Source organism: Lontra canadensis, unplaced genomic scaffold, assembly GCF_010015895.1.
Source record: "Lontra canadensis isolate GAN:19392208 unplaced genomic scaffold, GSC_riverotter_1.0 scaffold5, whole genome shotgun sequence".
Lineage (NCBI taxonomy): Eukaryota > Metazoa > Chordata > Mammalia > Carnivora > Mustelidae > Lontra > Lontra canadensis.
This window is the reverse complement of record NW_022630999.1, coordinates 36,796,408-36,819,919: the sequence shown is the minus strand read 5'-3', so window position 1 is coordinate 36,819,919 and position 23,512 is coordinate 36,796,408. Positions and strand designations below refer to the sequence as shown.

The 23,512-nt window shown below is 35.7% G+C and overlaps 1 protein-coding gene across 4 annotated transcripts in view; it reads right to left on the bottom strand.

The window, feature by feature from the left end:
- Positions 1-23,512, bottom strand: part of CPEB4 (cytoplasmic polyadenylation element binding protein 4) — a 62,892-nt gene that overhangs the window by 15,436 nt on the left and 23,944 nt on the right. The window contains exons 3-4 of one of the 4 annotated variants that reach the window (XM_032851837.1): positions 9,367-9,417; positions 509-532 (exon numbers count right to left, since the gene is read on the bottom strand). The exons of 1 other annotated variant lie outside the window; for it this stretch is intronic. In XM_032851837.1, the coding sequence (XP_032707728.1) occupies positions 509-532; positions 9,367-9,417 (75 nt within the window). The remainder of the gene's footprint in view (positions 1-508; positions 533-9,366; positions 9,418-23,512) is intronic. 2 more of the 4 variants (XM_032851838.1, XM_032851839.1) reach the window with 2 other exon arrangements.

The window sequence follows — 23,512 nt, the reverse complement described above, 5'->3', positions numbered from 1 at the left end:
TCTAAAATTTCTAGAGCTTTTACCCCCAGTGTTTGAAATTTATAGGAGTAGTCATTTGTTTAGCTAATCTCATTTTAAACCAAATATATTATGCTGACTTAGTAGAAAAAAATAGACATAAGGTATTCAAGTATAATTGAGCTTCCAATATAATCAAGTATTTGAGACTAGTCACACCATATTTTCCTTTTTAAAGATCCTTAATTTTTTTTTTCTTCCAAGAAATTCCTTTCAGAAAGAAAAAGGTGAAATAAATCTTCAGATATAATTAAGCTGAGTTTGAGTTTATAATATAGGGACATTATCAAATCAAATCCAAATCCTACCATTCTGACTCCTTCAACTTAGAAAGTCTATAATCTTAACTATGACATATAAAGTATGTATGGATCAAAGCTACATTGCATTTCCCCCTCCCCTTCTTCCCTACAAGGGTAAGAAATTGAGCAATCTTGGGTCCTCTCCAAATACAACTGGTACATTCAAAAGTTAGAAACAGTAATGTTACCTCTCCTTCGCCCATATGTCCTTGCTGCATGTCAAATGAGAAAAAAAAAAACAACAACAACCTTTCAAACATTGTCAGAAGAATCAACTGTGATCTTTCATCTACCAGTTTTTGAAACTGAAAAAAAATAATTGACTATATTCCTCATTTCCTAGTAAATGTCTCAAAAACAAGAAATTTGGATGGTGAGAGGTCAATTTAATGTACTTTTTATTTTTTAAGTTCTTCAAGGACACTGTAAAGCTGTATTGAATTTTACTTGTGGTAAGAGAAGTAGTTGCCTGTAACTGTCACCCAGGATCCAGACTAGTATGACACTAAGGTAATATGTAACATGATCTAAACCAATTCCTATCATACTGATCTCAAATGCTCCCAGAATTCCCTGCCAACTAGCATTTCAGTAAATATTTCAATATTTAATTCATGACTCTTTCAACACTACAGATAAACAGCAATTTTATACCATGGCTTTATGATTAATACCTAATAAAAGAAATCGTAACAAATGAAATCTTTAGGCAATTTATCAATTTCCTTTTCACCAAAGAAAGTTTCTTATTCCTTGCCAAATTTTCTACCACATCCCAAATGCTGAAAAGTAAAAGTTTGGCATTTTATTGCCAAGTAGGTTACAGCTAAGAAGAAAAGTATATGATGTACTTATATGTATTTCCCTCAATACTTGACAAGTGGCAGCACAAACTTTAAATCAAGAAACTTTTGAGAAAATGTCTTCCCCGAAATAAACTGGCACTTAAAAGCCCAGCTTGTCCAATTACCTCGACCCTATTCAATAAACATTGCCTAAATGCCTGATCTTGCTAGGGACTATGGATGAACAGCACATGGCCCTGACTGCATGTAACTAGCAACCTGAAATGCCAGACAGCCACATAAGCAAACAATGACAATGCAGCACACCTACTGCTATTGTAGTTACGTGTTAGGTGCCACAAGAACAGAGGAGAAACTGGCTCAGATAAAAGAATCAGAGAGGGGGGTGTGGCATTTGAGGAGGAGATCAGATGACATTTAAGACTTTAAGGAAAAACCAGAGGAAAGGGCATTGCAGGCCTGGCAATGTAGCAAACTGGGGTGCTGTAATGTTCAGGGAAAGATGCCTAGAACAGAAGCACATGGGACAAGTGAGGGCTTGGCCAGCGAGGAGTGTTCTAACAGGAAGCTGGGACAGATTCCTGAGTTAGAAGGTGTAGCACCTTTAAGAAGTCATTATACAGACTGCTCAGGGTTTTAATTCTTAGCCCACTAGATAAATGTAACTCCGTTACAACTGAATTGTAACTTAGAAGTACCATATGGGTATTTTCCAAAATGAAATAGTCTCATACCAAAATACATTTCTCCCATTACTAGATACACTGGATTTCACCAAAGTACTTGAACAAATGGATTAAAACCACACAAAATTTCCTTCAGCTAGGATTTCACTTTGCTAGAGGTCTTAAATTTGGGGTTGGGGGGAGGTATTTTCTCAGTCAACCTGACATAGGCTAAATAGACAAAGATATCATAAAAGCAGATGCTTAAGAACATTCTATTCCTATGACTGCTTCAATGATAAGGGAGTTTGGGAAAATTAATGATTTGAAAATCTTGGTTCTGTCAATCTTAAAAAGTTGATTGATGCTGCTTAGATTTCCAAGAAAACAGATATTTGAAGACAGCAGACTTCTAAAAGCTACAAAATTAACATAAAATTCTTATAGCTTCCATTTATCAAAAATAAATATAGTTTCAGGAAGAGTAAGTGCTACAAATTAAAGGCAAAAATCAAATAAATCTCAAAATTCTTAAATGTATACTTTCAATCTTTGATCTTGTACCACAAAATTAAGCTGGTTAATATAAAAGAATTTATGGTTAAATTCTGAAAACTATGTAGGAATGTTTTCCCACATTAAGAGAAAATAAGTTACAGGTGTACAATGCTTACAACCATAAAAACTGCCGAATCAGAAAAGGAAATTAGGGGCACTAGGGTGGCCCAGTGGGTTAAATCCTCCGCCTTTGGCTCAGGTCATGATCCCAGGGTCCTGGGATTGAGCCCCACATCAGGCTCTCTGCTCAGCAGGGAGCCTGCTTCCATTGCTCTCTCTCTGCCTGCCTCTCTGCCTACTTGTGATCTCTGTCAAATAAATAAAATCTTAAAAAAAAAAAAGGAAAAGAAAGGAAAATTAATATAAATTAGTACCAAAAAATAAAAACAGTAATATTCTGTAACACAGAAAGGAGTGTTTAATTTTTTTTACTTCTACTTATTATAATGCTGTTAATAATTATACATTATTTTTAACGTAGATTTTGACATGACATGCATACAGAAAAGTACACAAACCCTAAGTACAGAATTCAATGAATTTCCGATAACATGAACCTGCATATGTAACCAGAACCCAGACAGTAACAAAATGGTAAATGGTGCCCCTTCATCCTACACGTGAAAAATGTACTAACCACCTTTTTCCCAATTGTTTCAAATTATATTTGGCTTAAGATTATTACGATGCCATACCCGTAACACAGATCTTTACCACTTTACTGAGGAAAATGTCAGATTTCCAATCTCATGATTATCAACTGTCACATTATTATTTGATAGTTCTCAAATATCCAAAGAAGTAGAAAGTTAAAAAAAAAAATAATTCCCTTTAAATATGTTTTAAGAAATCTACATTTTGGAAAACTTCTAGCTAAGTTGCTGAAATAAACCCTGCCCATATTTTTCCTTTAATTACCAAAGAGTATACTGTTAAAAATATTTTTAAAAAATGCATGCTGTTATTGAATACAAATCTTCTAGTACCCATAGGGTTTTAAACGACTACTATTTATACATTTATCTATTTTTATTTTTATTTTTTGGTTTTTACTTATAAAGTCCTCAATAACTTCATGACAGTACTAATATGATTCAAGAATGTTCTAAATGGGCTAGAAACATTCTAGCTATAAATTTTATAATTTCTGGATGCATGTTGTTATTAGATCTATTGAAAAGCACTTTAGTTCCAAAGTATCTTTATAGGATTGCTTACAAATGCCCTATATTCATCATTAAATTCCCTCAAGCAAAATATTTTACTACTCTGGGATACTAGATTTGCAAAGAAGGTACAGAAAGACTTTAGCATGCAGCCATTTTCAGAGTGGCACATATTCATGTGCTGATATCTAAAGCTCTCTAAGACGTAGTTTCCATGAGTTTCCTACATGTGTACTGCACGATTCTTATTGTGAACATGTAAAAATAAAGAAAACATAAGCAGGTACGTGGAAATATGATGAAATCTTTTTTCTAAAAACAACCACAAGAACCTTAGAGAGAAAAACTGGCACAGGGAAGGAAAGAAGGATTTCACTTCTTGATTTATCCCTTTCTGACTATTTACCTTTATGAACTATGTTACTACGCCTATTGACAGACCCCTTTTTTGTTTTCCTCTTGGTACTTATGTTAAAAACAAATAAATTCTATATTAAAGAAAAACATCCTTTTCTCCATGAGAAGACCTAAACATTTTTGTGAAGAAGATGAAGGATAAAATATTACTAGATTTTAGTAGGCAATGAAAGACTGCTCAGACTCAGGCTAATTTGGCCCACCTTAGGCCCTCCATCTACCTCTCATTGCCCCCAAGTTGAGAAACAGATAGCAATTCTATTTGGAAAAAAGAGGGGGAGAGGACTCAGATTCAAAGATGTTATATAACTGATTTTTTTTAGTAGGACTGAAAAAAAGAAAGTATGTAGGGAAATTAGTTAAGTTAGTAAATCATTTAAAAAAGATAAAAGTCAAAGGCTGGAAGCTAAAAGGAATTAATCTGTTAACAAAAGAATAAAGTTGATAGAACCAAAAAGCAGACAATCATCATAAAGACCAGGGCATACAATCCAACAAAGATGCAGAGAATTATTTTAAATGATCTTATAAATCAACCCCTAATGTAATGGACTGACTCCCTGTCACAAAATTATTTTAAATATATGCCTAGTAGTTGGAATTTCACATGTCACATTGGCTTGTGTTTATACTAACTTGTTCGTACAATAGTCAAAGAATGCTAATACCAATAAAGAAGAGACAAAGCTATTATTTGTAAAGAGCTATCTTAGAAAAAGGGTAGAGAATGGCACTCTAGTTTCTCTACATCCCTAACCCTCAGTTTTCTACAAAAATGGAGAGCCCAAGAGAGAAGAACAAAAGATACCCTATATATACATGATGACCACACAGTCATGATCTTCAGTAAATAGTAATTTTTTCCTTTCCGCAAAAATAAACTGTGTCTATATTCTGAGGTTGTCTTCAATAATTACTCTGAGCTTTTCATTACTATTCTAAGGCTAACAATTGCAGAGCACTTTAGAATTTACAATATATTTTTTCACGAAGGCATCTTTCAACATTCTTCTTATTGTAGCAACTAGAACCACATTATATACATTTTCAGTAAGTAACTATAATCTACATTTCTCGTGGGTAAATTACACCCTCCCCACTTTCATGGATTTCTGTGTACTACACCCCCCTTAAGCAAAAATCTTCCTCCTTTTATTCCGAAGAACTATAATTAAGAGTTGTTCTATGCTAACCTTTTTAAAAAAGGTCTCTTAACTAATCTCCTCCTCTGGGACAAGCAAATATTTTAGTGGATGCTGCCAAGTGGATTTCTTTCCACTTGTAGGAAATACATACATGAATTTATTAAAATCTAAAATATTTTGCTGCTGTTACTTTAACTTTTCATGCCAGAGTTTCATTTCTGAAGCAGTTAATCCTATGGACTAATGCAATGGAATGGAAGGTTGGAGAAAAAAAGCACCAAGCACGAGCACTTTCATAAAGAGGTGGTTGCGAATGCATATTTGTTGTCTCAGGCAAAAAAGTTTTCAAGATGGGTAAAAGGAAAATTAACCTTCCAATCTGGTGTCTGTATCAAAGCTACACCAAGACAGACCACAGGAATGTGAGGTAAGTCTGGCCCAAGCTTAGAACTCCTTTCTGACTTGGCTGAGAAACTGAGTCAGTTTCAGGCTTACTTTTCATAACCATAAAATGGATGTTCTAACTATATTCCTATTACATAAAATTTACTATGAAAAGGTATCTGTTCTGGGATAAATTGTGTTCCCTCCTTAAAATTCATATGCTAAAGTCCTAACCTCCAGAAACTGAGAGTAGGTCTGTATTTGGCAACAGGGCCTTTAAAGAGGTAATTAAGGTTAAATGAGGTCATTGAGGTAGGCGCTAATCCAGTATGACTGATGTCCTTAAAAGAAGAGATTAGGACACCATTCATGGACAGAGGGAAAATCATGTGAACACAGAGAGAAGACAGCCCTCTACAAACCAAGGAGGCCTCAGAAGAAATCAACCTTGCTGGCACTTTGATTTTAAACTTGTAACCTCTAGGACCAGAAGCTCTGAGGAAATAAATTTCTGATTAAGCCACCAGTCTGTGGTACTTATTAAGGCAGCTCTAGCAAACTAATACAGTATCCAGAAAGTAGCTATGAAGTTTGGTTTTTTAATATACTTAACATCCAAGGATTTTGCCCAAGAACGTCCTCTTAAAAAAAAAAAATCTCTACAACTAGTAACAGAGATTGATTAAATAATTTTCCCAGAATGTGCACCACAACATTCTTAGCACAGTTATCAATTATTATTTGTTGCATTATGGTGGCAGTGTCTTTTAAAAGTCATGAGTGATATATGAAGGTCACTGCATAGTATAAAAACTGACAATTGAGCATGGCCAAGGGGGAAAAAAAGTAATTTGATCCACTAGATGAGTAAGCTCTTTTTATCTTTGTACATGCAAATCCCAACATTACTCCAATATAAACTGCTGAAGCTGGTAGACTACTCTGAATCTTTTCGTCTTTTTATTTATTCAGGATTTAAACCCCACTTCTTTTCCAAAAAGCATTGAGATTACTTGAAAAATTCAAAACAAGTTATACAATGAAAATCATAGTCAAAATTCAGATGTTCAAGTGAAGAGAGAAACAGTTCTCACACGCTTTTTATCTAAACAAAAAAGAAATGGCTTTCAACTCAACAGCGGCTTGGAAGAAAAAGCTCTGAAAGTTACAGTTGAGACAAAGTAGAGTAGCTATATAAATAATCACCTTTCTAAAGGTTCTTAAGCCTGAATAGATAATTTATGGTGGACAAGGAAGAAGAGTTCCTTACAGTTCCTTAAAGTCTTATAGTTGAATAATGAATGTAAATCAACACAATGTACTAGGTTATTATTTCCAGCTTTAAGGGAGACTGAATGGATATGAAATACAAAAGGACTGCATTTAAAAATGAATACAGTAATTTTTATGTTATCTATTTTAATAATCAGCCAAAAAAAAGCATGTTCAACAATAGATGATTTTTACTTATCTTAATCCCATTTTGTTTTTTCCTTATAAATTTTTAGCGCTAATATTCCTAACCAAAATATGTATGTGTATATTAGCACTAATATTCCTAGCCACAAATATTCCTAACCATTTTTATTACTTTAACTATGTAGCAGCTCTATGCTAAATGATTTACATGTATTTCATCTTCATCACAATTCTGTGAAATGGGTAGTATTTATGAGTCCAAAGTTTATCTTCGTTAAATACAAATAGCGCTTTACACTAGATTTATAAGATGGGTACCCCCAAAACATGAACTAAATTGTCAGCAAAGTTACTAAAACATCAACACACAAATGAGATTAATTTATCTATAGAAGCAATCCACCATAGAAGAGGTTTCATAAATCTGACTGAAGAGAATGGGCAATGCCTATGCCCACACCAAAATGATTAAAAATTGTCTCAACATCCCTCCACCCCCACCTTGCTTTAATTTTATGATTTTAAAGTAATCTGCTATAATCTGCACTTTGCTATTGGAGAAAGAACAACTCTGTCAGTCACCTACAGCATCTGGTCTACCTAGTTTTTTTCCTTATTAAAAATGTATAAACTGGCATCTGGTCCTAGTTGGTTGGTTATTAAGAACTAACACTTGAACAAATCTGATAAAATCAAGTTCTAGGACCTTCTGAGATGAACACTAGATCTGAGACCATGGCAGTCATAAACCCGCTATGATTATACTTAAGGAACCAGCAAGTTCTCCCTCTTTGACGACTCTTTGTTCTTTGTCTTCCTATCTTTCAGTATGAGACAATTTTTAAACTCAGCTGGTATACCTTTCTAATAAACACAGTTTCCATGTACGCAACAGCAAAAACCACCCAGTCCCTTTCTAGAGTCTATGGACTAATAAAATTTCAAAAAGTAATTATTTTTTACCTTTATTTTTCTTTGCCAAGAAAGAATTTAGCTTTAAGGAAAACCCATTAGAGAGTTCCGAGAGTCTCACCTCAACAAAGATGGACTCCAGAGGGAACGGATCTAATTTAGCAACTGCATGAAGAAATTGAGACAAAGAAGAGTTGACCACTTTGCCCATGATCGCACATCAGCATCTCAAATCCTGGGTTCACTCCATTTCCAGCATGCAGACTCAGAAACTCGTTCCACAGGAAAAGCTAAAGTCTTGCTAGAATGGCAACCCTTATATTATTCCCGCTTATCTTGATGCCATTATCACCAATGGGTTTGGTTTTCGGTCTACCCACACTTATACTGAAATATTATATTTTGGTATTATTTCTGGTAGCTGTAACATGAAAAGGCCAAAGTGTGATGAATAAGTGAGACTTTCATAAATCGTACAGTCTTCAGAGGATCTAACACACTCATGGCAACTCTCATAAATCACATTTCCTTTAAACTTTTACTGGCTCGACAATCTTATGTTCTACAGAATACTGATGTCAAATATTAACCAAAAGTAGATCCAGTCATAAAATAATTTTTCCTAAAAATAATTTTTAATCCTCCATTCACAATGTACCATAGACAAGGAGTACAAAATTTGTTGTTCTTTTTTTTTGTTTTGTTTTGGGGTTTTGTTTTTTGTTTTTTTGGTTTTGTTTTATCTTTTGAATAATGAAAATACAGCTATTTAGCCAAGAACATGTCTTCGAGATGGTGGGACTTACAGTGAGCTTTGACAGATGGAAGGCACTGTGAGCACAATTAAAAATCCATATTCAACAGTGAATGAGTAGAAAAGAAGTAAATAAGACTTTGGTATTTCACCTAATTAAACTAGAGTAGTACAAAACAGACACTTTTTGACTCAATTCCTTCTAGGAGGAGATGCCCCTTCCTTGTTAAATTTAATCTGCTGCAGCATATGCACATAAAAGAGAACACAGCCCACTGGCAATATTTAGAACCAGAAAGGAGAATTTACTAAGGGCACTGTGAAGGTCAATAAAACTTCATTTTTCTTGTTCTCATTAGACAGCAAATAGTGAATGACCTTGTCCTCTACAATGTCAAGACCTGTGGTCTCAGGCTGCATTTTCTGGTTTCAGATCTCTGATTACCCTCCCTTTCTCCTGGAACATTTTTCTAACTACATGGAAATGGTTTTCATGTTGACATTTCAAAGGTCACTCTACAGAATCTAATGGTAGATTAAACCTTTCTTTATGTATCATTAGGGATTCTCATTTATTCTGTCATCAATTTCAAGACAGAGAATAAGCTAGTTCTCAATGTTTAAAAAAGTTACTGCCACAATTTGGAGGAAAATAATTATTCATTATACAGCTAATAAATTAATAGCAACTACAATTATCATTACAGAACAAACTAATGTCATTTTTCTACTTGTCAAAGCATACCTATTATATTTTCTCACTAGAACTAACTTGTTTCATTTCTGTGCACTTCACTAGGGTAAATCAATTATCACTTACCATTAATAAGCAGAGAGCTATCGGATCCTGGATATGAATAGTTTAGACGACCTGAAGGTAAAAGAAGGCCGTTACTAAATTTATTTTTTTCATAGATGGTTTAAATGTATTCAGTAACAAAGCTGAATTAATAGCTTTAATTAAGGTAAGGTATTTATAAAAAGCTTTATTATGGGATAAAACTTTGTTGTGCTGATGAACACAATGAGTCAGAGGACATATCAATCAGCATGTTCACAAACATCCAAAAAGGCTAAGTTTGAAAGTGGGAAAATAAAATATCCCTCATATTTAACTATTTGGTCTCTAATTTCCAAATTCCCATACAAAGTTATTTTCTTTATAACATAATATTCTAATAGAAACTCATAATAATAGTTTTTTCTGCCCCATAAATGTGAAAAAGTTTTCATGTGTGGTTTCTTTGTTTTTTAAAAGTACATAATTAGCAGGAAGATTTCTCTATATAATTCATAATAAAAGTGCCAGACTTATGCCTCCATGTACAGACACACTAATGGGTTTTAATTCTCACTTTGGAGGAAGAGTACAGAGAGTAAAGAAAAACCTATTATTGTACTTACATGTGACAGAAAATATCAAAGCACATAGCACAACACCCAGAGCACAGTAGGTACTCACAAAATGCTGGGTTAGTTTCCTTCTAATTTTGAAGTGGTACAAAATTTAGTTTTGAACCTAAAATGGACACCCAAGATGTCCATCAAAAAAGAATCTGTGACTGTACTAAAATTTTTGGAAGATGCAACATCTTTCCAAATTGGTAGCCTCAAATAAAGGGGGGAAATTGCACTGGGCTCTCTCCCTTTAACAGGAATTACATTTCTGTTCTGGAAGATTTTCTACATACTGAGTTGAGGTATCTAGACCATACACCATATACCTACTTCTGAGTACCATACCATATGCCTAGTTCTATGCTGTAAGTTATAAAAAAATCATTAGGGCAACATTTTTGAGTCTCCATACTCTACATCTACATCCACCTTCATAAAAATGATGGAAAACCCTCTACAAGTCTTGCTCATTTAGAGAATGAATAGGAGAATGTAATTGTTTAATTATCTACCAAAGTCAGCACTCTATAAATCAGGTATTATGAGAATTTAGAATTGATTCATAATTACAAACATTCCACTAGGAAAACAGGAGCTTAAACTCTAATCCCACAGAATCACAGCAGACTCTCTAAAGCTATGGAAAAAGTGGGGAAGCAGCCTTAAGGCTGAGGCAAGCCTTCCAAAAGGCCAGGAAGGTTCTATCTAGTTTCACTGAACAACACTATGGGAAGCAGAGCTAATACGTGGTCCTATCAATCCACCAGCCATATATTTACAACCTTTTAGAAAGGAACTTTAGGCCTTAACTATCCTTCAACTTCTCAAAATTTTGTTTCTTTGAAATGGTCTCTAAAGGAATGAACTCATACCATCAAGGAAAAAACTTGTCCTCTATTGCTAATAGCTTTAATTAACCCATATCCAAAGCTTGGGAGTCTAATATGAAACAAAATCTGAACTTAATAATTTTCCTACAATTTAAAATCAAATACAAGGGTTATTAAGTTGTTAAACAGTTTACTTCAATTTCAGCTTGTTCCTATTTAGAGTGAAGATCGGGTGGAGATGGGGAAGGAGGCAGCAAAAATTAATTTTGCTATTTCAATTCCTTCCTAAAAATTGGCTCAGTTACTGAAGGCTAATATACAAAGGCAAGTATCCAAATCCAGTGAAGTCCATCTGAAACTGCTTTTAACTATAAATCTGGAGCATATGACCTGTCACAAGCACATTTTTTTTTTTTTAAAGAACACACCGGAGATACTGGAAAAAGAACATGACCTTAACTGTTAACAAAAGTTTGGAGGGGGTGAGTAGTGTTTTGGAATCAGTTAACTCAAAGCAGCAGCTGATTTTCTGGAACGGAACATGTGTACATTTTATAGCTGTAAAAACCCTCTAGTAAATAAACTAACAAAAGCATCACACATATCATTTTTATTTACCATAAAACATTTTTTTAAGTTGATGTAGGTCAACACACAAACAAAAATATTTAACTATATTAAAGTTCAAGAGGAAATATTTTATTTTGAAGAAGATATTCAAATTTCTTTAATGCTAACATTTCAACTGAAACCAGAACTGTTCCATATGATACTCATTTGATGCCAAGAAGGGATAATCAACAATGAGAATACAAAAGACAAATTACCAAACCAGCTGGCCCAGTTTAAATAAACCAAGTTCCACCTTATCAGAAACTCACCTTTTGGGTTATCTATTTTAAGGAGAGAGAGATAAGAAGAATATTTCAACTTGACAGGCACAAAAATGTCCCTTAAATCAGTTCTCAGAATTTGCCTCAATGCACAGCTCCTTAAGAGCCCACCCTCTATTGCCAAGGTAGGTGACCTTTGATACTTTTTCTGCTCTTCAGACTTCTGAATGCAGTAATTCTACCCTTTAGGTAAGACAACAGGGCACTGAAGAATCACTGGCAAAGTTCATAGTTTAACTCTGAAAGTGATACTTGTTTTTAATTTTCTACTCTGGTCTTGTTATTTGAGTCTTGTCAGGCTGGAATCAATTTTGGCTTCTGAGTAACAAATACACCTGTGACATTTTGTTGACCGATCAGTAATACTTTCTATTTCAATTTTTAAAATATAAGCAATGACATTTTTAAAAAAACCTTTTAACTTCATAATGCTTTCTTAACCTGCCAGTTCTTTCTGTAAATTTTTATCTATAATTAAAATATCTTGAGTCATCCATTCATAACATCTATTATGGATAACCCGTATCACTTCCTTTCTGGAAATCTTCCATAAACTCTCATAGGCGTAGTGGGACTTTCAAGCTTTCCTTTCATTCTCCTGTATACCTTTTCGTTCTGCTTGTACACCCTTCATTTCTGCTCTAAGATCCTCTCTGTTCTACAGATGCCAGTTTAAATAGGCATTTCTGCATCTTCTATCCCACAGCTAGATCACTGACGGTCCCCTCTCTTGTCTGAGACAGTGAGCTCTTCCTTTGTTCCCATTGGAGGGTATTTTTCAAATCTTTTTTTTTTCCTCCCTTCAGATTCACCTCTTTCCAGGACAACTTTCCCAAAAAGGCAACCCCCTTTTTAGATTAATTCACCAACTTTTCTTTCTAGCTATGTTGCAAGAGTCAACCTTCTTAGGTAAATCATTATAGCTATTAATTTTTTCTCTCTTCTACCATAATAGCCCCCTTTAAGAATTAGAGCTTTCTTTACCTAGGTACCTTGAGTTTCCTGCTTAAGTACCAGGTAAGCACCCAATGAGTTCATCTCACTGAACTTAAAATACCAGCATTTCACAAATGAATAAAATGAAGTAAAATAAAAATAAACAACTATCTGAAGCTGAATATAATCCAGTGTTTGTGGGTATTGTTTTTTTGATAACTCAACTATCTATAAATATAACCCGGGTTTTGGTACATCTAGAACTGCATTTCTCAAGGGAGAAGGAGGGCTTTGGGATTTCAGGCAAGTGAACCCTGTTTGTTGGATAAAATTCAACCTTTGAAGGCTCTTGGTATTGATTGTGTTATAAATATGAAGAAATACTGCCTGGTCAGCAGTCCTAATCTTATGACAGGAAAGTAGGAGTCTCTGGAGGCCAGCAGTGGCATTTGGAGCCAGAAGCCTGGCATACATCATGCAGAAGGCATAAGCTATATTTGGTGATATGACTCAACCTAGCCAAATATAGGCAACTGATACAGTGGGACTCTGGGGAACTACACTCTGGGGTAGTTCTACAGCCCAGAAAAGATTCGCACTTCAACTAGGCAATTCTATGCCAGGCATCTGCAAGTTGGAGAACCAATATTTACCAACCAGGCTAAGAACTGCTCAGGTGAGTAAGTGCCCAAAAGAACACTATGTACTATCCTAATTCTCTAAAGACTGAAACTAACGTAACTTAGTCAAGGAGATAAAAGGAGAAAGGACCAGAAGGAAATATTCTGATACATTAGAGTATATAAATGTATGTATTCTTGTCAAAATTAGAGAAAAAGTTATCTGCTAAAATGTAACCCAGATAGTATGGCTACTGATGATTCAGCAGGAATTGATATAATAAATGCTATTTCAAATATATAAAAACCAAAAAATATCAAATGTTCTACAGAGCTATTAGATTTCATGGTATGACCTTCTCTGTTTCTGTCATACTAGCATTGTTGGTGATATGTGTAGGCTAAGGAATAATAATACAGAATAACTGCAAAGTTACCCAAAATACAGCATGCAGTCCTATAAAATGACAAGTAATGTGAAATTCTAAGTTAGTTTTTTTGATTGACTTACACTATAAAAACCTGGATACTCCAAAGAAAAGGGAAGGGTTTTCAGTGGACACCATTAAAAATTTCTAACAGAGAAGTATAAATATGGGCTTAGGCCCATTTTTAAGGTAGAGCCAAGATTCACACACACCACACAAATACATACATAAGCATACACACACATTTGTTGTTGTTTAGCTAGAATGTTCCTCCTGCTTCTGCTCCTGCTTATTTTCCTTAGTTCGCATTTAAGTATGTCGAACCTATAGTGCCACAAATAATTGTTTAAAGGAGGTGCTGTTCCACCTGCCTTTCTCCATCTGCTGTTTTTACCAACACTGCCTGAGACTTGCAGCAAGATGGCGCTGTGGGGACCTGGATGATGCAGAGCAAGGCTCAAGAAATGTGTAATAAATTCAGTTTCTGAACACCAGGTTTATACTTCTACAGATGCAGAACACATATCAATATGAACTAATAAAATATGTTTAATATATTCTATCACTTAATGATATAAAGATAATTATTTTCAATAATTTATTCCATTAACCTAAAAACAACTCCCCAAATCAAAATCAGTACCTTACTTTACCTATCTGTGAAACAACCAACTTCCAGTAAAGATGTTTCCATGCAAAATCACAAACAAAGGAGGAGCTGGCTGGGACTGACATCAGATGGAGAATCTTGCCTCTCATCCACTCAAAGGGCCATTTAAATCACAAAGACATATACATTTTAAGCTAAATAAAACTGCCCTCTCAGAAAGCTTGGCTTTCAGTTTTTTAAAAGCCAGGGCTTATTAAAAATTCTTGGCTCCGCTTGCCTATCTCTCCAGGTTCATCTCTCCACACCGCCATTTCCCTTCCCACGTTAGGTACTCCAGACATTCAGAACTACTTGTCCATTAATTTTTACTTCTGGGTTCCTCCCTCTGTCTGGAATGCCCTCCTCTCTCTGTTCCCTATGTTTCACCACTCAGGCCACCATCCTTTTGCCCAGGTACCATCTATCTCTCGCTTCACATCCTATGGGAAGTCCTCCCAGCCCCAAACCACCTATTCTCTGGTTCAGATGACCTCATGCACTCCACAGAACACCTTTTATACCTACTACACTATATTTAAATTATCTATTTCTAAACTCTCTCTTTTTCTAAGGCAACAAAATCTTTAACAATAAATTTTGGGCCTTGCATCCCAGAGCTTGGAGCAAAGATGCTCAACAAATAGCTGTTGAATGAATAAATTAAGCAAAGCCAGCAACTGGTGGTCTCTCTGCCATGGAAAGGGTAGAGAGTCAGACCAATCCTATCTTGTGAGCCAGGTCAAATTACTTAGTTTCTATGAACCTCAGTAAAACAAGTATTTCTATTTACTTCCCAAGGCTGTTGAGAAATTCATGAGACCATTTTTGCAGAATGCTCAGAAAATTCCCCTGGCATAGAAGAGGTGTGTTATTAATATTAAAGCTTTTCCCCTCTCAGAATATAAGCCAGAGATAACCAATGATTTTCCACTTGTGAAAGAAAGAGGAAGGATTCATTTTAGCCAAATAAGATCCAAAATGAAAACTTGGGAGAAGCGAGTGGTCATCTGGGGGATTTTTCAGCTTCAGAAAAATCAGAGCTTGCTACTGTTCTTTACAAATGCATGTAGTTCTTCTTTGGGGGAAGCAAGAGGATAAAAAAAAAAAAAAAAAATCGAACTCCTCACTTTTATAATAGCCAAACTGGCAAAGTAGCAAAAGTATTTAGGAAATGAAAACTGAAAATTCAACTGAAAAATGTTCCTTTAAAAAAAAAGAAAAAAACAACTAAGGAGGTCTTCCTTTTGTACTAATGGCTTAAATTTACTTTTTCGATTGTGATAAGAAACTATAATAGTGGCAAAATAAATAAGTAAATAACATTTATCCATAAGATAAGGAAAGTCAGTGGGTAAGTTTCTATAGATTATAGAAGGATGGCTTTGACTGTAACTCAGGGCAGGTACAAAGTTGCAAGATTCAAAGCATCCAAGAATGTTAGGCAGAAGGGAATGTCTACAGAGAAACCAGTGAAGAGCTGACCCAATTAAGGAATTCAAAAGATTTCCTACTGCCAGTAAACCAACAACAAGCCAGCAAGCAGGAAGGCTATTTTTATCCCTGCCTTCTGACTCTGGGTGCTACATTTAGAGGACAGAGCAACAAGATAACTTGCCTTAAGAGGATGTGATGATACCAGTGATTAACAGCGATTTTTTAAGCTTAAAAAACGAGGCATACTTTCTGTCCAAATTTAAATTAACAAAAGCCAGTTTAAAAAAAAAACAAAAAGGGGGTAATATAATGGAAAGAAAAGTGGGAAAACAGACCAACGGGTAGTAGAAAACTTTTAAGTAATCTAGAAAAAAGTCAAGGCAGTAAGTTAAAATTCTCCTACCTTGCAAAAAAGGTTGATTAAAAAAAAAGGCATGTGTTACAAGAGACACATCTGAAAAGAACCAGTGAATTAACATAAAGAAAGAGTTGTAGATCTGGCCCCAAGGTAAAAATGATTTTGAGAAATGGCTCTCTGTACTGACATGAACATAAAAGATCAAGACAAACTTACAAAATCTCTAGGGACCTAAGCCAAGACGCTTGCAAAAGATTGAGAACTTGAGAGAGAGTGATAAACTGCTCTTAAAACTGGTTACTGTAGTCCAACCCCCAAAAAGCAATCAGTAAAGTCACTAGTTGGCTTTCTGCATACATACCTATCATCAACTCTAATCACTTATTTAAGATAAATTCTGGTGACTTTACTGAACCTTAATGAAGAATGTGCTTGAATTTCATACCTGTTGTAATTTCACCTTTTGTTATTTCTCAGAAGGCCTAGTTTCTATTTTCTCCTGTCTATATCCGAGGCACGGAGTCTTCCTCTTATTTATTAGCCTTCAAAACTAAATAATAAACAAGCCATTCAAAGATACCTGCTAATTATTTGAAGGATAAGGTGCATGAGGCCAAGAGTCTTTGTTTTTATTCCCTGATATATCCCAACAGCCTAAACTAGTGCCTGGCTCGAGGTTGATTCTTGATATGTATTTGCTGTATGAATGGCCTCCCATGGCTTTATATCAAAGTGGTTCACAAAGGGAGTGAAGATGGGGGTGGGGCAGAAGAACAGTGTATTTGAGTCACTTGAGAATACCCATGCTTAAGTCTCATGACAGACCTGGTGAATCAGAATCAGGGAAAAGAATAAGCTGTTCCTTCAGTGATTCTCTTTTGACCTCCACCCCCAATAATGTACCCTTCAATAAGAAACCAGCAGATGTGAGAGAGAGCTGAATCTTTTACAGACTATGATAATACACAGATCTTAAATTCTACACCCAGTTTCCTAAGTAGAAATTAGGAAACCTGAATGCCTACTCTCTGTCTAAAGCATTTTAATTTTAAAAAAATTAAAAAATAAAAAATAAATCTTCTAGTTCTTTAACCCTACCCAATAAACATCCAAGTGAGTGAACCAGGACTCAGAAGCTGTGTGTTCCTACCTTGATCCTCTAGCTACCCGTTAGTTGAGTGACTACAGAAGCTGTTGTGTCTCTCTCAACTTCAATTTCTCCAGCTGTAGGACGGAGATCAAAAAACTCACATAAAAGATTATTGTGGATTTAAGTTATATAAATCTTAGGAGGGGCTCAAAGTAAAAGTCAGAGAAATAGTATCAGAAGTAAGTGCTCTTTCACTTGGAAGTGGTTGTTAACACTGCTTCCTATTCAGAATGTCCAGGTCTATCTCAAGAAAGAAAAATGTAGACTGGCACCAAACGTGTCCTTTGATCTACTACTACCTGGCACACAGAGTGTGCTCAAATATTTGTGGAACTGGAATATAAGCAGAAGCTAAAACGTAACGTACTTCCAAACCATGTGACTTCAAGAACACTGTCTGTCCCTAACAGCCAACTCCAAGGTGCATTCCTCTGGTCATATGGCTCTCCCTGCACCCCAGCATCGTGCCAGATACAGCCTAAACAGCCCACAACTCCTAGCCCTGCCTCAGAGGGCAAATAGATTGTTCCAGATGTCAGAGACAAAGTTCCAAAACACTATTTGGTGGAAATAGGGTAAGTGACTTCCTCTCCCCTGTCTTCATCCTCACCATTTCCTCTACTAAATTCCTTCTTGCGCTATATTCTTGTTGGTAATGGGGGGTTACAATGTAATGGCAGTTTAAAGCAGAACAATTAGATAAGTTCTCTAGGGCAGTTTCATAAACTTCTGTAATTACTAAGATTGACTTGAATCAACCTATTTCAGACAGCCTCCCCACCATGCTAAAACTGAGGTCCCCAACCCCCACTCCAGTGATTACTACAAGTAAAACGACAAACAACCTTAATACAAGCCTTCTGTGAATTTAGCAACACTGTTAAATGTATTTTAATTGCATTATGTCAGCATCCACATGGTTTTTGAAAGATAATCCTGCATATGTAAATGACATACCTATCACCTAACTGGAATGCTTCCTCAGAATGAATTCACAGCCCCATCAAATCATTCCCATGGATGAAGAGGCCTGTGGTCCACAGACTGAGAGCAAAAACATTCCATGAGGCCAAGTTTAAACAACTGTTTCTTAAACATATTTTTAGGCCTATCTCAAAAAGAAAAGATGCTGTCTAAAAACAAAGCCTCATTCAACTACTACATTTGACTGATTTCTGGTATATCCTTTCTATAACTACTCAATATTAAATACTGCTACACCCAAACTCAAATGAAGTTCATACACTATTTTTTGTCATTAAACTACAAAAACCTTCAATTTTGTCACTCAGGAATACCATGTCAAGAGACTGTATAGAATTGCTAATAGTAATTTACAAGTTCAATCCTTCCCTTCCCAGGTGAGGAAACCAAGATCTAGAGAGAAGTGATGGACCCAAGACCATTTAACCACTAATGGCAGAGCCAGGTTCAAACATAATCCTAAATGCTTCTTTTCACCTCTTACAATTTGGGAAAGTCTGTTATAAGCTAACAACTACTGATCACTTACAACAAAGAGGCTGCGTGGCTAATTTAAATATCTGTATTTAATTAACCATACCAGGCATTTATTATTTGGAATATTAGAGCCAATAGAAGTTAGATTTTTTTTAAGTTCTTTATACTTCAATTAATCATGGCTGCTCTTCAGAATTCAGATTTGCACTTATTGTTGGTTCCTTGAGAATTTAAAAGGGGTCCTCTAATTGGTTGATTCCTCCCCTTTCCCAATGTATAGCAACTGGCACGAACCCAACTAGATTCCAAAGAGATTATAGAACTGCTTTCCCTTCAGAGTTCTACTAATGTTCTTAATTGACTGGTTACCAGGTAATACCCGGAATAAAACAAAGCCTTGCTTTTGGAACAGAGCGCACTGGCATGGGACTGAATAAAGAATTAGCCAATTAGACAAAATAACGAAGCCCAGAGGCAGCCTGGCCATCTCAATACTTGACTGCAAAAAGTAGTAACTAGTTCAAATTAGTTAAAAAGTATTCCTTTTGCATATTTTTACTGCTGAACAACAACAAATTCACTGAGTTTTAGCTCTTTTCCATCTTTTAACTTTAGTAGCAAGGACAGTGGTAACATGACGGGGGAGAAAATAAGGAACGCTGGGGTAGAGAAATTCACTGTATGAGGCATACACAGGTGATAAATGAATCAACTGCATAGAATATTCAGGTAGAAATTCCAGGCATATAAAGGAAGAAATAATTTTGTGCCACAATTGTGCAATGGTTCTGTCCTTCCTGTTATTAAACTGAATGCAAAGAGAATTTTGGATATTTTTATGACAGTTATGAATCAGGTGGCACTGCTTCCCTCCCTCAAAGTCAGTAAATTACAATCAAAGATTATATAACAGGATCAAGGAAAGTCTTAAGACCTTCCAAGACAGCTCACTATTGTATTATTCCATTATCAAAAGAGTTTTCATTATGTAGATAATAGTATACAGGTCTGGTTTAGTACCTGTCACAAAATGAGAGAGCAAGTCACCTCTCCATAGAATTTTATAACACAGAAGGGGAAAACAGAAAAATAAGTGACAGTACCAAAAGGTGCACATATACTATTATTAAATTGGATGCAGAGCAGAAGCAAAAGGGACCACTGTAAATACTCTGGGTCTCTTTCTACAAATTTTATGGTGTAGGGAGGGCACAAATATTTAACACTGACAAACTCCTAACAAAGTCTGAAAACCTTACTACTGAAATGTCATCCTGATTTCATTTCTGAATGGAAAATAGTATTAATTTCCATCCATATCGTAATACATTTACTTATTAAGTTGTATAAAACACTGTGAAAGGGTAAAACATTACGGAAAAGCACTTGTCAATTTGTTACCTGACTACTGCTTGCTTTTTAAGTTATTATTTTCTTCTTATTTCTAAGTGTTATCACATGTAGTTGTTTCCTTTACCAGTCCCTGTCCTGAATGTGTATCCAACAAAATTAAGTCACAACAGCTATAAAACATGTGAGCCTTAACACAATTTGTAAAGGAAAAAACAAGTTACTAAGTTAAAAGCCTCTTTTAAGAAGAAATGTTTAGGATCTTGAACCTTCTAGTATCACAAAAAGTTCACTCTCACTTACCACCCACCCCCGCACCCCCTTTACCCTCACCTCTCATCCAGGTAAAATCAGAGATTAACAATGTTTTAAGAGGACTGCTCAATTTTCATGGACTCAAAACGAGATTCTTTGTGCTCCATGTTCAGGATTAAGAGGACTGCTTTAGTAATTATGGACCCACATCATGGATGACATAAGACAAACTCTCCCTTTGTGACAACTGCTTATATGACTTTCAGAACAAATAAAAACAAGGGTCAGAAATGTGGGGAGGAGAGAGGGCAAAGGATCACTACTTTCTACTTACCAGTACATATTAAGTCAATAACTTGGGCAGAGAAGGACCTGGACACCGCACAGGAGTGTTTAGTATAAAATGAGCTGTTTTCAGTTCGGAGGCCAGAGTGAGGACTTCAGTCCAATGCTACGAGCACATCAGTGTTCACGCACATAACACATTTTGTTCTCCCAGGCACTCCCCTCCCCCACTTAAAACAAAACAAAACAACAAAACCAAAAACAACCTCAATCCCCAATCCGAAAAAGTGTAATCACACTGTTCAAAATCGCACCTTTGTATACTATGCCTACGCAGAGCTGTGAGGAATCCAACAAATCCTGACCAGCAGGAAACCAGAAAGGAGACAGTGATTCAAAATTAAGAATACACCCTGCATCCGTAATACAAAGAAAACCATGCCCCACTACTTTGTCCTCTCCTTGCTCACAAAAGAATTACCTCAACACAGAAGCCCAGGTCCCATCCTGCCGCACAACTAAGCCAAGCAAAAGAGAAAGACTGTTTAGGATGTTCCATTTCAGCAGTCATAAAAGGGAGCGTGCTAAAGGAGTAGAAACCGCTTCATTTCTAAACAGCCACACAAGAAGTTCACTGTAGCCGAGTTTAAACTGTCTTCTTTGTTATGTACCTTACTCTATTACTCATGAAGCTTCTAGAAGTAAGGCAATTGTCTACTCTCCGGAGGCCTCTCCCACTCCCCTGCTATGCTGCTTTGAGTTACTTGGTATCATCCAAACAGAGCTAGAAGGAACCAGCCGAGTTCAGGAAGGCTCCAGCAGGGCTTTCAGAGCCTGGCGGATTCTTAGGAAGGGTAATATTTAAAGATCCCCAATTCACCAGAAGACATCTGATGTCAAGTAATGGTAATTTACTTGGAAGGTGGAATTTGATTAAGAATCACAAGTAAGGGGTGCCTGAGTGGCCCAGTGGGTTAAGCCTCTGCCTTCCCCTCAGGTCATGATCTCGAGGTCCTAGGATCAAGCCCTGCATCAGGCTCTCTGCTCAGCAGAAAGCTTGCTTCCCCCTCTCTGCCTGCCTCTCTGCCTACTTGTGATCTCTCTCTCTGTCAAATAAATAAATAAAATCTTAAAAAAAAAAAATCACAAGTAAAATTAGCTGTTTTGCATTACCCATTTCTTCTTTATGATACTTTGTATCCTGCTCCATTACATGTCCCTTAAAGGAAAATGTCCATATGGTCCTGTACAAAAGTGATGGAGGACTGGGGTGCAGAGTAGTGCATAGCAGTCTTTTCTCAAATTGCCAGAGGCAAACTGATTCAACTAGGAAAGGGTTAAATACTGTAAGAAATGATAACCCTCACCACCAATTGAAATAGATCATTTTAATATTACAGCAATGAAACTTCTTTTAGTAAGAGCTCCTTTTGTTTTTATATTTTTATTTACTCCATAATTCAAATCTATGACAATGATATTAAAGTTAGTCCTATTTTCAGCAACTGTCATCGAAAGTTTTTGGAGCTATCTTGGTCTACATAAAGTTGGTATGTGATAAATGTTCTAAAACATCTGTATCAGTCTGCAACATCTGCTCTTTAAAACAGAGAATTGCGTGCCTGCAATCTGGAATATAGAAATATTTTAAAAATCCTTCCTCAAAGGAAAATTTAAGGTTTCCTGGTTATTTTTTACCTTATCTTTTTTTAAGTAGAACTTTCTCCTCACCCTACTGTAAAGATAAGGAATTTAAATGATCCCAACGGTCATTCTCTTATAGTAACATAAAAATAAAAAATCTTATACAGAATAAATGAAACAGGCTTTGTGTACTAAACTTTCAACAGAGTTTCATGATTTTCTTCTAGAGAGATCATTATAAATTCTTTTGCTTAGCAACAAAGAAAAGAGGCACAGATGGAATCATCGCTTGCCTACTCATTTAAGCATTTGTTTCAAACAAATCCACAGCAATGAAAACTAGTGGGGGAAGGGCCCCCAAATTTAATGTGTAGTAAAGGAAAAACGTATATCAAAAATATTTTAAAACGCAAGGTCACAATACCTTCAGCAGTCAGAAATTAAATACATAGTATCTTTGGAGTAGATCCAGCTCTTAAAATAAATTTGTATTAAATGAATGCATGAAACAAGTATGGCAGTAATGTCTAACTGTACAACATACTCCCACTACTTACTCTCCATATGCAATAGGTTTCTTGGGCACCATGGGATATGCAAAAGACTGGCACTTAAAACTACTTCCATTTCTGAATGCAATCATTATTGCTTACATTCAAATCAAGAATTTAAATGCCTGAAACTCAGGGGGATAGGGTAGATATGTTGAGTTCCCTCTTCCAAAAAATGAAAGCAAAATATATCCTATTACAATATGAAGAGAAAAAGATTCCAATTTCACAAAATTCTGAGGAAAAATAAGATGACATTCTGACTCATAATTTAGTTAATTAATATCTGAAGAACAATTATAATGTTTTGACAATTTACAAATGGCCTTTTTTTCACTCAATTCTGCTGTCTCATTTGGCGTTCTAGTGAAATGAAGCAAATTGGATACGAAATTGTTTTCATATATAGGATTTAAAATATCCAACCCAACCATGATGAAATCCCGGATTGTTCTACTCCATCGGACATCTGATAATTTTCAAGAACTGTTTTTTTTTCCCTCTTTATTCCAGTGTGGTCTCCTGCTGCTTCAACTCCATAAGTGCTACTTCTTGGTTTATGTCTATAGTCTTTTATTTCCTTCCCACACAGAAAAGAAAAAAAAAGGCTCCTTAATTTTCCGAGGTCTTTCCTCCTATACACTGAATATAATACCATTTCATGAATCTTTATTTCACTGTGTCCAACCTATACTTCAGAAGGCTGAAAACAGATGTACTCGCA